This window comes from Budorcas taxicolor, chromosome X, assembly GCF_023091745.1.
Source record: "Budorcas taxicolor isolate Tak-1 chromosome X, Takin1.1, whole genome shotgun sequence".
Classification (NCBI taxonomy): domain Eukaryota; kingdom Metazoa; phylum Chordata; class Mammalia; order Artiodactyla; family Bovidae; genus Budorcas; species Budorcas taxicolor.
Window position 1 is genome coordinate 91,791,720 of NC_068935.1, and position 14,446 is coordinate 91,806,165.

General features: G+C 42.4%; 1 protein-coding gene across 3 annotated transcripts in view; it reads right to left on the reverse strand.

The window, feature by feature from the left end:
• Positions 1–1,829: 1,829 nt before the first annotated feature.
• PHF8 (PHD finger protein 8) overlaps positions 1,830–14,446 on the reverse strand; it is a 106,384-nt gene continuing 93,767 nt past the window's right edge. For all 3 annotated transcript variants that reach the window (XM_052663042.1, XM_052663039.1, XM_052663041.1), the window contains 3 exons: positions 9,447–9,556; positions 5,328–5,664; positions 1,830–4,421 (listed from right to left, as the gene is read on the reverse strand). In XM_052663042.1, the coding sequence (XP_052519002.1) occupies positions 4,333–4,421; positions 5,328–5,664; positions 9,447–9,556 (536 nt within the window). In that variant the 3' untranslated portion in view covers positions 1,830–4,332. The remainder of the gene's footprint in view (positions 4,422–5,327; positions 5,665–9,446; positions 9,557–14,446) is intronic.

Genomic DNA, 14,446 nt, shown 5'->3' on the forward strand with positions numbered 1-14,446 from the left:
CGACTTCACTTTCTTTCACTTTCTGGTATGAACAAGGTCTTGATGGAAAGGGAGGAGCCCATGTACTTGAGGCAGTGAATACAACACAGGCAAGCAGAAGTGTGTGTGGTGTGTATTAAGGACAGGTCAGGACTAGAGATTCAGTTTGGGCATCACAGCACCCAGGAAGTTTAGGAGTGACAATGCATTAGAGGGCTTCATAGCTGAGATAATTCCATCCGACAAATGTAGAAACTGGTATCAAGACAAGCAATCTCCCCCAAATTACTCGGTCAGTCATTGAGAAGGCAGGCTCTTAGTGACAAGTTCTGTGCACTTTTCCACTTCACACTGGAGAGAAGACTGAAGTTGGGTGCTTTTGTTTTCTTTCCATTTTTCAGACAGAAGCCTCTTATCTGCTGGTACCTCCTATCCTATGAGGAGTAAGGTGACTCTTATCTGCTAATCCGAGGCTGGTGACAGTGCTCTGTCCCCTTACTGGAAAGGGTGGGGCGGGAGTTGGTGACAAAAAGAACCCAGCCCACCATTCTTGCAAGGGCTCTAAAATCCCTTCTCTTTCCTGTTGCCTTTCTACCAGGAGACACAGTTCCCCATGCTCCAGACAAGAACCTTCTCTATCTAAATCCTGCCCAATGTCAAGATTCATATTGGGAGAGCTGGGGGGGTGAAGTCATTTAACCAGTAGGTGCTAAACCCAGCCAGCCATGCCCCAGTGACACAGAAGCAAAATCTCCAAGATAAAGAAATCCTGATTGGGTTCAAACTTCTTTTACAGTGACCCTCAGACAGTAAGCAGCTTGCCTTTGGTCAGAGAGAGAGTCCAGGTGGTGGTAAATTTGGAACTGAGGCTTCCAACATCACCCCCGAGGCTCTCCTCAGGACACACTCTCAATGCTACATCGTGCACACAAATGCTCAATAAACATTTACTGGGTCACTGAGCTGCTAAAATCTTCTAACATTATGAGAGGAAAGAACATGGATTTTCAAGTCAGGCAGATCCTGCTATGGAAGGCCAGTGGCAAGCTTCAGTCACTTTCACTATAAAATAGGGCTAATAACTATCTCCTGGGGTTGTCAGTGAGGATTAAATGACATATCGCAGGTAAAATCCCTAGCCCAACCCTTGGCACAGAAAAGGCACTTAAATGGTAGCAGTTATCAGTGAGAGGTGCTAGAACAAAGTGATAGGATAAGAACACAGAGTGTGGAACCAGGTTGGCTCCACTTTGTAAGATATGTGATGCCAGAAGTTTCTTTTGCTTATTCCTTCATCAGTAGGATGAAGCTATTGGAGACGATGAAATGAATATAAATAGAATGCTAAGAGCAACGTCAAGCACAAGGAAATAAGCATGATATGCTAGCTCTAATAATTATATTCTTTGCAGTGGCCCTAAACACAGTAATCAAGTGCAGTATGGAGAAGTATGTCAGAGAGACAGAAGGGGAATAAAAAATAAAAACCCCACAACTCCACATTCACAGAAAGAAGATACAGGTATAGCCAGTAAAAATAGCCCATGGAAGCTATGGAAAGCCTTCCCAACAAACTTGTCAGGCCCCTTTGAATTGTTGCACGATTTTCTCCTCACTGTACTTTCGATTATCTGTTTTTGGTGTATGAACTGTGTCTCCTGTGAGGGCAGGGTCCTATCCCATCCCCACCTCAGGTATAAGGCTGGGCACTAGGGAAGAGCTGAGTTGATGGAAGAGACAGAGGGAATGTAAAGAGAAGGCAATACTCCTGGACCCCAACACCCCATCACTCCCACCACCACCACCAAAAAAAAAAAAAAAAAAGAATGCCGAGCAAAGCAATTGCCAAGATAAATCACTTTTATCTCTATAGGAAAAGAAGGATCAAAAAAAATATAAATTACATTAGTAACACAACATAAGAAAAAAACAGGGGAAAAAAAAACAACAGAGAAGTCTGTATGATGCTATTCTAACCTGTTTATAAAAAGGCCCTGCATCAGAAATTCACAATCCTACCCACTTCTAAAAATATATTTAGACATGTACAGAAGCGGTGGGTTTGTTTTTAAATTGCTTTTCTGTAAAAATATATTAAAGGTAAATAGAAATCCTCTCTCCCTTCCCCCTTTCCAACCCCCAGCTCTGTGCTGGGGATTAGAGACCAGAGGTAACTTTCTCACCATGTTCTAAACCTTGGTTATGGCCACTCCCAATCCCTTCCCAACTCACTTAGAACCTGAAACATTAAAAAAAAAATACACTAGCCTCTTTGGAAAAGCATAAATCTGAGGGTAAACTTGCTTTTCATTTAAAACACAAAACAACAAACAGCAGGCTCTGAGAGCCCAACTAAATTAAACAGAAACCCAGTCAAACTGAGGTTGGGTTTCAGCTCCACAGAAACTTTTAACAAAGAAACAGAGGGGAAAGAGGCCTGGAACCAGGGGGAATATGCTAGTAATTAGCTGCCTTTGAAAGAGCAAGGGGAGGAGGTTGTTAATGGGCAGAAGGGCTGGGGTCCTGGTCTTGGTTAAAGCAGTCAGGGCCTAGTCAGGCAGTTGCCTACACAGGGACACAGGCTGCCCTCCTTCCCTCCCGTCACTACCTTCTGTTGCTCTGAAATCCCCAAGAAAAGCAAAGCTGGGCAGAAACAGAGGGGAAGGGAGTGGTAACCTCAAGTGCTAGGGGGGAGGTAGCCAGGCTTTTCTGCCTTTGGTGTGACTAGATGGAGGACTGCTTGGCCCTGGGGTCCCAAAAGACAGAAAAGGCAAATGGGGCTAAGGGACCCCTGATTCCAATGAAGGAGAGTAGATGTCAGGCTGTGGAGAAAAGAAAGACAAAATGGTGACATGAAGATGACTAAGGAAGCCTCCCATATTCCCTGCAGCCTGCATGGTAGCTGTTAGGTTCCCCAGAAGCACTGGGAAAACTGAGGTGACATTAAAGTGGGGGGTAGAGGACAACGAGGCACTCCACTTGGGTAGTGCCAAAAATGGAGAGAGGGAGACATTCTCCATTCAGTTCAGGTCACCAGGGAGGGAAGACAGGCGGAGGTGGAGGGAGCTGGGGAAGGGCCAGGAAGGGGGTGGGCTCTGTCTGGACAATAGAAACATTCACAAAGGGAAGAGAGGGTAGGAGGACCAGATGATCTGCTCCTTTACAGAAGGGCATCACCACTCCTACACTCGGGGTTCTGAGTGACCCATCAGCACTCTGCTTGAGCATCTACCTGACATCTGGGAGTACAGAGCCCCAGGAGTGAAAGTGTGAGTTCTGTAGCCTTCTTCAGACCAAGACCTCAACGTGGGGAGAGAAGCAGGGAGGCTCCTGATGGAGAATCCAAGATGAACTGTCCTGCCACATCCTCTCCAGAAGGTCCAGGCTGTGCTCCGTGGTATAGGTGAAGGGATCAGGCCATTGAGCATGGGCTATCTGCTTCAGTGGCAGATGTTTTCAACCTTCTGGGAGATGGTTTTTGCCTTCTGGTGCCCAGCCAAAGCTATGTGGATAATGTTCTGCAGGACCTCAAACTCCAGGCAAATCCCTGGAGCTCACCTTGGGAGAGGTGGCTTTGTCTATAGTCACCCAAAAGTAGCTTCCTCCAACAGGCTACAAAGTCTCAGTCAAAGTCTTGGGTGTTGGTCCTGTCCCCACCTTGAGAAGTGACAGGAATCTTTCTTCTTTCCAAAGATGAATGAAGTCAGCCCATGGGCTTTCTAGGCCACCCTGGAAATGGGGCAGTAAGAAGACTCTGGGCCCTCCTCTTTATTTCCATGAAGCATTTGGCAAGAGGGGGCTGAAGCCAGAGCCTTCTCCCAGGAATGAGTCTTGAATGAGACACATCCACTGGGCTGAGGGGATGAAGGAGAATGGGCAGAGATGGGTAGGCTTCTGGAGATAGGGCTAGAGCTGCGGAAAGTGTTGAGTGCTGGGCCTCCCACTTCATGACCAGGGAAACACCAAGGGGCCCAGGCTCTCCTCATGCTTCTTCTCACTCTGCCTTCCAGCTTTAAGTGGGGATGAGAGTAAAGGGCAGACAAGGCTGGTGAAAGGGAAATGGATTGGAGTAGCAGAAAAGAGGGTTCTAGTCAGCTGGAAACCCCTCCCATTTACCTGCTACTCAGAGATATGGAAAAGAAAGGCAGGATGCTCTAGTGGAAGTGGGGAAGGGAGCTATGGGAGTAGGTGAAGGGGCCCATGGGAGAGTCCGTGCCTTTGGTCAGTTCCAAGAAAGCAGGACAATGCACCTCAGCACCTTGTCCAGGGCAGGTAGGATCCAGGAGTGCCCCGAGAGTTGACAATGGAGAAGGCAATGGGGGTGAAGGGGTGAGGGGCAGAAGACAAAGGGGCTCACAGAAGCAGTTTGCCATTTCTGTGGATTTTCAGGATACGGCCGAGTCTCTGCTTTGCTGTAGCCAGGCCCTTTTTGGGACGCTTTCCTGTGGGGGAAAGGAGAGGTAAGCAAAGGCTATGGCAAGGGTGATGGCAGCAGCTCCAGCACCAACTGTCCTTGAGCCATCCCCATCCTGTTCCTCTGCCCACAGAGCCCCCTCATCCTTATGGCTGGCTCCAGGACCATCTTGGGCCAAGAAGCCCTCCTTAGTTACTTTCATCCAACACCACATGCTTTGGCTCTTCCTTCTATGACCTCCTGCAGTGGCTACAGATTTTCTGGTTACTCTGATTCTTTTTCCCAACTGACTTTTTAGTCCCAATCATTTTCCTTCCTAAATTCTGCAATAAGGTGATTGTGCCTCCCCATCCTCTTATCCTGCCCATCAGGATTGAACAAGTGCCTGGTTAGTGATTATAGCTCAGTGTCCCTGAAGTTGCCACTCCCAGGGCCTTGCTTCATTAGAAACCCCTATCCTCATCACACCAGTGCCACACCAATCTCATCATCCTTGAGCTGTGTACTCTCAGAGCCAAAGTGAGGAAAAGGAGAGCTTGAACCCTCTCAATCCTTTTCCCCCACATCAAACCACCTCCTATGTCCCATGTGAACTCTTCCATATTTGATCAATTTATCCCCTCCTTCATTCTCTCTGCCAGAGCCCTTAGCTTCTCCTCACTACAGCTTGGACTTGTGTATGCATCTCCTTCCTAGACTTTCCACCTTAAGCTCACCCTCCACTTTGGCCCACCAGAAAGATCTTTCCAAACTCATATCTGAGTTAATCTCTGCTTAACACCAATGTCTCTTCTTGAACTATGAGGTCAAATCCAAGCATCTTAGGTTGCCCATCAGTGTCCCTCCTGGGTGTTTTAATTTCCCAGAGTGCTTAGGGTTTGAAGCCGGTGATCCTAAGATCTTTCTCAGTTCTACAACCATGTGGCAGTCATACCTTGTCCTGCTTGATTGCTTTGGGAGCCAACTGAAGGGCGTCGCTGGGTCAGGAAGACACCTGGGGCCATGGGTGTGGTACTGCGGTTTGCTTGGGCCATGCCAAAGGCATTGGGACGAGCAGTATACTCATGGTCAGCAAGACTTCCTGAGAGCGCTTCTTGTTTAGGCTCAGGAGGAGGCAGGGGCGATGAGGAGGTAAGAAGCTGGGGTGTAGCAGCCAGAGTTGGGGCTGGTACTGCCATGCTGAGATTGGGCTCTTGAGGGCGAGGCTGTTCTACCTCCTTCAACAGAGGCTTCTTCTTGATATATTTCTTCTTTTGGGCCTTCTGTAGCTCCTAAAACACAAGCCAAGTAAGAGGGGAGAATTTAGGAATGAATAAAAGAGAAGAAAATTCCCCAGAGAAACTAGACGGTGGTCAGTATGGTTCCCCCCCAACTACCCTGCTTAACTTGGATGTATGTACATACAAGCGTTCCAATACTGCAGGTCCTTTAGTACCATCCATTCTTCATTCATCACTGCTACTAATTAGTACAGTGGCAACAGAAGGGTAAATGAGTTCAGAAACTTGGGTTTCGGTCCTAGCATTGCCATTTATGAGATGGACCAAGGACATGCCTAATAATAATAGCTAAATTTATGCTAATAGCTGAAGCACTTTGAATGTTTGACCTCATATAATCCTTAGAACAGCCCTGAGAAGGAAAATCCCTGTTTACCCATGAGAAAACTGAGGTACAGGGATATTAAGTAACTTAAGCCTAAAGCCTCACAGCTGAAGAGTTGTTGGGTTCAGGTTTCAACTAGGTATATTAGAATACCCACCCTGCACACTTCTCAAAATGGGACATCTGCAAGTGAAAGAGCAGCAGCTTTGGAATGAGATAAATTTGGGTTTAAATCTATGCTTGTGCTCCCTAATTTGGATGACGTTGGTCAAGTTACTAACCTTTCTGAAATTCAATTGCCTCTGTAAAATGAGCAAAATACTAGCTGTTTTTCAGGGTTGTTGGAAACATCAAATAATATAACAACACATAGCAAATAATAGGTACTCAGTAAGTGGTAAACTATTATTTTATCTTCATCTCTTACATCTTCTTTCTGGTCTTTTTCTTTTAATAAAGGACAGTCCTTCAGGTTACTAGATCTTAAAATCTCAATTTTGGATGGAAGGGATGAATAAGGAGTTGTGTCACTTCTTGCAATATATTGGGTTTCACCCATCCATCCCTCTATGGATATACTATTCACGTGTAGTAAGCACCTTTATAATGAGTACCTGGACCCCTGAGAACCTGGAAAAGTGCTGCTGGGAGCATGTGAACGACTTCACCTTCTGAAATGCTAAACAGCCACACAGACCAACTCAGTGATTACATTTCTTTGCCTTCTCTTGGCAACACAGGCCTATTCCTGCCTTTGGAAGATCTGACAGGCTGTGGCTACCATAGGAATTTCTAGGGGACAAGAATAATAATATTAGTAGTACATGCCAAGCACTGTTCTATAATTTAACTCATTTAATACTCATATGAAACATGAGAAAGAAGAATTATAATTTCAATTTTATGAGCAGAAACTGGCACAGAAAGATTAAGTCATTTTCCAGTTCTCTTGCCTAGAGAACTCCATGGACAGAGGAGCCTGGTGGGCTATAGCCCATGGGGTCGCAAAAAGTCAGACATGATTGAGTGACTAACATACACACATATAGGAACAATAATGGGAGAGATGAAGAGAGTTGTGTCACATAATCCCAAATTGGGAACCATCTGTCTTCAGAGTCTCTTTTCTCAGCCAAAGTGCTCGCTACTCCATCAATACCAAGAACTCTGTTTCTGATCCCATTTCTCTTATCTGAATCCAGAAATTATCTCTTCACACCTAGGTCACTTAAATTTTTCTACCTTTGTTGCTAATCTCCTTCTCATATATTTCATCCAGATTCCCCCACAGACTAATCTATCTTATGACAGGGCCACTTTTACCTTATCAATTCCTTTGTTCAAAAGGCCATTACCCAAGTACAAACCCCCTGGCCTGACATTCATGGTCTTCCACAGTCTTGCCACTTATACCTAGCTAACCCATAATGATAATGATGAAAAGTTAATGTGGCTATAGTACTTACTCTGTGGCAAGTGCTGTTCTCAGAGCTTTTACGCATATTACCTCATCTAATCCTCAGATAAGAGTCTATGAGGAAACTGAGGCACAGAGAAATTAAGTTACTTGCTTAAGTGAAAGGGTGAAGATTTGATCTCAAGCAGCTGGCTCCAGAACGCATTTTTTAAACTCTATCTTACTCCATTTCCCAACAAGAAGTCTATAATCCAGAAAGATCTGTTCATCCATTCATTTATTCATTCAGTCAGTCAACAATGACTAAACACATGCTGTAGGGATACCAAGTTAAATTAGACATGTCCCCACCCTTGAGGCCCTTACAGTTTAATAAGAAACACAGAAAAGTACACACTATAAGTACCATGAGAGAATGCTGTGGAAGCACAGAAGGCCACTGAAATAAACTGGTGGTGGATGGCGTGAAGGGGTGTTAGGTAAAGGCATCTAAGAGGGCATGATTCCCAGTGTGCAGAGGGAACAGTTTGTGCAAAGGCACAGAGGCCTGAGACAATCTAATACAAAGAATGAATATAAATACTGTAATGCAACAGTATGACTGGTATAAATGGCATACATGAGGGCCTGATACAAGGTCAGGGAGGAGAGGCAATCAGAGAGCAAATCAAGAGGGCCTTGTGTGCTGTACCAAGGAATTCCCTTATCCTGGAATGCCTCCCTATCCCCTCCAAAAGTTTAGCCTGAAAAACCCTTCCCAAATTCAAAACCTCTTCTTTGAGGTCATCCCTGATGAACTCAACCAGAATTGAGCTCCTCAGAAGGGACTAAGAGTAGTTTTTACAACTTTAATTAATTTGTTTATTTAAAGCAGTCAAACCTCTCTCTCTCTTTCTCTCTCTCTCTCTCTCTCTCTCTCTCTCTTTTTTTTCAAATTACATCTTACATGGTACACATAACAGAGAGAAGTTCTGGACAAAGAATGGCCACTTGGCCTGGTTGGTTTCTTCTGCTGGCTCCCATCAAAAGTCTCCAAGATATTTCTAAGTAACTCTAGAACTTCAAAGAACATCATATTAAAAACATCATTCTATTAAAATTTAATTTAAATAGGATGTAATTACTGACTCATATAGACATTTAATTATTTCATTTTATTTAAATAGCAAGTAACATGAAATTTGAAGTTAGAGGATATGAGTTTGAATCTTGTCTCCTCCATTTACTGGCTGCATTATCCTGGACTAGTCACTTAAAGAGAGCCTCATTTTCTTCACCTGTAAAATGATGAAAATATCACCTACTGAACAGGGCTATTGGACAGATTACATGAAACATTGTACATGGAAGCACTTAACATAAAGCTGATGGTGAATAAATGCTCTAAGCTATATGATGTGGGATATAAGAGGATGTTGATAAGGAGAGAACCATTAAGACTCACCTCCAACTGCTCCCAGGTGGAGAACATTTAAGAACTTTGAAAACTATAACATGCTAGGAAGTCAACTTGATTCTAGGGCAAAACTTGGTGGGTGAAACTTTCTTGGGAAGCAGAGGGTAAAGATCAAGGCAATAGGATCTGGTATAGAGGATAAGAAAAGCCTCTTTCCGAAAAACAAAAACAAAAACAAATTCCCATACTAATGGGAGACTGAGAAATTGAGTGTACTCAACTGAGTCACCTCCTCAGAGCTTCATCTGAAGCCAAATGCTCTCACCCAAGGACATCTGGTCCTTCCCATATGAGAGGTTTTTACACATCCAAGCTATATATGCAAGGGCTTTTCTCTGGCTCCTTATTTTCTTTCACCCTAAATCATGTCAATTGTGTGACCTGTGGAAGTAGCTTTGTCATTTGGGATATGTAGGATATAGAAGAGAGCTGGAATACTGCCATGGATAAAGATCACAAGTTACCCACTTCCCAGTGAGAACAGTGGGATCCTATCAGCCTGAAGGTCTGAGTTTTGAGATTCCAAGTCAAACTGCAATCAGTGGCAGAGCCATTGCCTAAGTGTCAGCACCTACCTGCTGGGCCAACTTTGCAGCTGCTGCAGCCAAGCCTGTCTCAATGGAAGCTACCCGGGTCCCCTCACGCACAGGACGGTCCTGCTTCGGTAAAGTTGGGGTCACACGGGCTGCAGAGAGAACAGGATGAAGGCATTTATCTGAATGCCAATCATATTCCTGACCCCTGAGCCCCCAAAAGGTGTCTCCTTAGTTTTCCTCCATTTAGCTTTTTACAAAGCCAGATTTTGCTTCCCAATGGGTAAAAAGCTAATTCACGAATGCCCAAGGTACACAAAACACACACTGATTAAAAGATAAAAGTTAATTTCCCTGAACTGGCATGTAAAGTGGTCCATGTTCTGCTCCCTACCTACCTCCCCAATCTTATTTCCACTCCTATACCTTCAGCTTCTACAGACAGAATGGTTTCCTTATTATATATACCTCCAGAACACATACAGCTCATCCACTCCCCCTGTGCCCTCATCCTCACCATCCACACTGCCTCGAGTACCCACTTCCCTTTTGTCTACCTCTTTAAAACCTGCCCAATATTCAAAGGCAAGCCAAAATCAATCTTCTATGCAAAACATCTAGGGCTTCTTTGGCTTACACTGACCCCTCCCTCCTTTGAACTTATGTACAAGTCACTCAATACATAGCACATACCATTCTGTCTCATTCCCTAATGTTAATGTGTGCTATTTTGTCTAATAACCAGGCTATGAATTCCTGAAGAAGATCATTTTTTTGTAAAACCTTTTTTATAATGTCTTAACAATCTTGAATGAAAAAATAGTTATCTCACATTTTATATAGGAATTGTATTTCAGGATAACCAAACAGCCCTAGATGATGAGGGAAAGCTCTTTACAGATGGCAGCTAATAAATGTAGAAGGAATAACAAAATTGGAAAATCACAGGTTTGACATTTCTCCAAACACATACAGATGGCCAACAAACACATAGAAAGATGTTCAACATCACTAATTATTAGAGAAAGGCAAAGCAAAACTACAATAAAGTATATCATTTCACACCAGTCAGAATGGCTATCATCAAAAAATCTACAAACAATAGATGCTGGAGAGGATGTGGAGAAAAAGGAACCCTCTTGCACTGTAGAAAGAAAGAAGAAAGTGAAATCGCTCAGTCATGTCCGACTCTTTGTGACCCCGTGGACTGTAGCCTACCAGGCTACTCTCTGTCCATGGTATTCTCCAGGCAAGAATACTGGAGAGGGTTACCATTTCCTTCTCCAGGGGATCTTCCCGACCCAGGGATCGAACCCAGGTCTCCCTCATTGGAGGCAGATGCTTTAACCTCTGAGCCACCAGGGAAGCCCTTGCACTGTAGATGGGAATGTAAATTGATACAGCCACTATGCAGAACAGTATGGAGATACCTTTAAAAAACTAGGAATAGAAAGAACTACTATATGACCCAGCAATCCCACTATTGGGCATATACTCTGAGAAAACCATAACTGAAAAAGACACATGACCTCAATGTTCACAGCAGCACTATTTACAATAGCTAGGACATGAAAGCAACCTAGATGTCCGTCAACAAATGAATGGATAAAGAAACTGTGGCACATATATATATATAATGGAATATTACTTAGCCATAGAAAAGAATGAATTTTAGTCAGTTCCCGTGAGGTGGATGAACCTAGAGCCTATTATACAGATTGAAGTAAGTCAGAAAGAGAAAAACAAATATCAAATATTAACACATATATATGGAATCTAGAAAAATGATACTGAGGAAACTATTTGCAGGGGAAGAATAGAGACTCAGATATAGAGAACGGACTTGTGGATACAGTGGGGGAAGGAGAGAGGGGGGTGAATGGAGAAAGTAGTGTTGAAATATATATACAACCATGTGTAAAACAGATAGCTACTGAGAAGTTGCTACATAACATAGGGAGCCTAGCCTGGTGCTCTGTGATGATGACTTAAAGGGGTGGGATGGAGGGAGGGGAGGGAGGCTCATGAGGGAGGGGATATATGTATAATTATGGCTGATTTGTATTATTGTATGGTAGAAACCAACACACATTGTAAAGCAATTTCCCCCAATTAAAAGTATGTTTTTTTTTAAAAGAAAGAAAACCACAGGTTTGCAAGTCCTAATGAATTAACTGATTTTAGGGAACTGGATATTCAGATAGTACCAAAGTATTATCTTACAGATTACTTGCTAGTCTCAAAAGAAAGAAAAAAAAAAGGATTTTACAATGGTGAGATCAGGAGTTCATCTCTTACTGTCACTAACAGCAAGATGGCAAACTTCATGCAGCTCCTAAATGTAATGTAATAGGAAATTTACAGCATCACCCCGAAGCAGTTTTGCCAAAGACCTGACATCAAGTAAGCAGTTCATATTACTTCCAGTTTTCAAGAAACACAGAGATTTTTAAAAAATTAAATGACACTGAGGGCTACATCAGTGTCCTACAAGATAACTGGCTTGGTTTCTTTAAAGATACAATGTCACAAGGAAGCAAACAAATCAGGACAATTACACTAGTTTTTGTAACAATTCAACAGCATAAAACAAGAAAGGAAGGGCTTTCTCTCGATTCAGAGAGATTCAAAAAACAAGACAGCCAAATGCCATATGGACCCTGTTTAGATTCTGATTTAAACAAATCCACTATGAAAGTGCTTTTTTGTTAGACAGTTAAGGAAATTTGATTACAGAGTTAGTATTAGCTAACATTGAGGCAAATTATAAAATTGTTATATTGTTATATATGATGACAGGACAGTGGTTATGTGAGCAAATGTATACTTTAGAGATGCATACTGAAGTATGTGGTGGTGTGGAGAGGGAGGGAGTGACACTGTCTGGGATTTGCTTTAGACAGTTTTAAAAAAACAAAGTTATAGATGAGTCAGATATGAAAAAATTTTTATAACTTGATTCTCAGTGGTGGATGTATGGGATTTCACTTTTTTTAATTAATGAAAAAAATGTCATAGGAAAAAAAGAAGTGGTGGTACTATTGGATCTATATTTAAAGATTCCTTGGTTGGTTACCTATTGTTATTACTATAAAGGAAACTTTCTGTATAAGCAGTATGCCAATTCTAGAACAGGCAATTCAGGAGGGTGAAGTCCTTTTTTAAAAGGTGATGTTTTATTTGTTTTAAAAATGATCTGGAGCCAATCTAGCAAAAATGTTACTGCACAATTTTCAGTCATGGATTCTTGGGTGTATTTTATAGTGTTCTCTATAGTTTTGTAGAGATTCCCTGGTGGCTTAGTGGTAAAGAACCCGTCTGTAATATAGGAGATGCAGGTTCGATTCTCGGGTCAGGAAGATCCCCTGGAGAAGGAAATGGCAACCCACTCCAATATTCTTGCCTGGGAAATTCCATTGACAGAGGAGCCTAGAGGGGTCCATGGTGTTACAGAAGAGCAGGACACAGCTTAGCAACTAAACAACAACATAGCTTTGTATGTGTGGTGGTTTTAAAACAAGACCCCAAATTCTTTGACATTTTTCCTATTAATAGGTGGGGGGGGGGGTCCTATGTTTCCTCACACTGAACCTGAGCAGACTCATTTGTAGCCTATAGAATGTGACAAAAGTGACACTGCATGACTTCTGAGACTATGTCAGAAAAAGCAACTTTAGTTTCTATGTTGCTTCTTGGAACACTCACACTTAAGAGCCCTAAGCAGCCACATAAGAAGTCTGATTGCCTTGAGGCCATCAGGCAGTGAGGAAGCTATTAACCATCACACGCAGAGGTCACATAATGGCACTCTGCTTGGTACTTCTGGTCTTTGAGTCTTCCCAGCCCAGGCACCAGACATGAGTTAATGAAACTTCAGATGATCCAAACTCTTGATCATCCAGTCTTCAAATTATTCCAGCTGAGGTCCCAGACATCACAGAATAAACACAAGCTGTCCCCCTTGTGTCCTTTCCAAATTCCTGACCTGTTAACACATGAGCAAGTTATTTTAATCTGAAAAAAAAAATTAACCTCCTGACCAGACCTGGATTTTGGGGGAAAAACTATAAAAGACATTTTGTAGGGATAGTTGAGGAAATCTGATCATGGACTGGGTTATTAAAAGATCTTAGGGAATTAACTATTAAGTAAAACAAAGGTAGTGTGGCTGTGCAGGAGGGCGTTCTTATTCTTAGGAGATACTGAAGTACTAAGGGGTAAGATACTATGTTACGGTGGCTGCACAGTGAAGTAGCTCAGCAAAAACTATAGACAGATAGATATAGATAATGAAGCAAATACAGCAAAATATTACAACTGTAGGATGAAAGTATTGAGAATACGGGTGTTTATGTTCTCTCTTACATTTACACATTTGAAAATTCTCATAAAATTTTAAATAATGAATAAGATTAAGTGGTTATAAAAAACAAATGAAATGTATAATTCCTGAATAGATCCTGGCTTAAATAAGCAAATTATATAGGATATTTTTGATATAACTGGGGGAAATTTGAATAAGCATTTGGTATTAAATGATATTAGGAAATAAATGTTACTTTACTCAGGTGTCAAATAACAGTACTATGATTATAGAAGAAAAAGTCATTTTCACAGAGATGAATACTGAACCATAATATTTAGTATGTCATGATGGAATGACATCACCAAAAATGGCAGTTAAGGGCTTCCAAAATTTCACTTCTGCATGCAGAGGGGCTGTGAGCATAATCTGGAAAGACTTGAGAAATACTAAGTACTCACATGTGGCTGACTTTGAGGCTCTGCAAAGTAGGAAGTGAAGGCTAAGGCAGAGTTGTAAGTTGTCTGCCTGAGTGCTGAAGGTATGTCCCAACATGCACACAGAGCCCTTTGTCAAGCCCTGGAAGATTTATTGGTTCCAGGCATTTAAGGAAATCACCATCCAATTATTAGCTGACCACTAAGCTAACTGAGTAGAAACTTCTACTTTAGTGATTTTTCTGAATAAATTCCATAAATAAATAACAAGTAGCAACAAAACAAACCCTAGGGATTGAAGT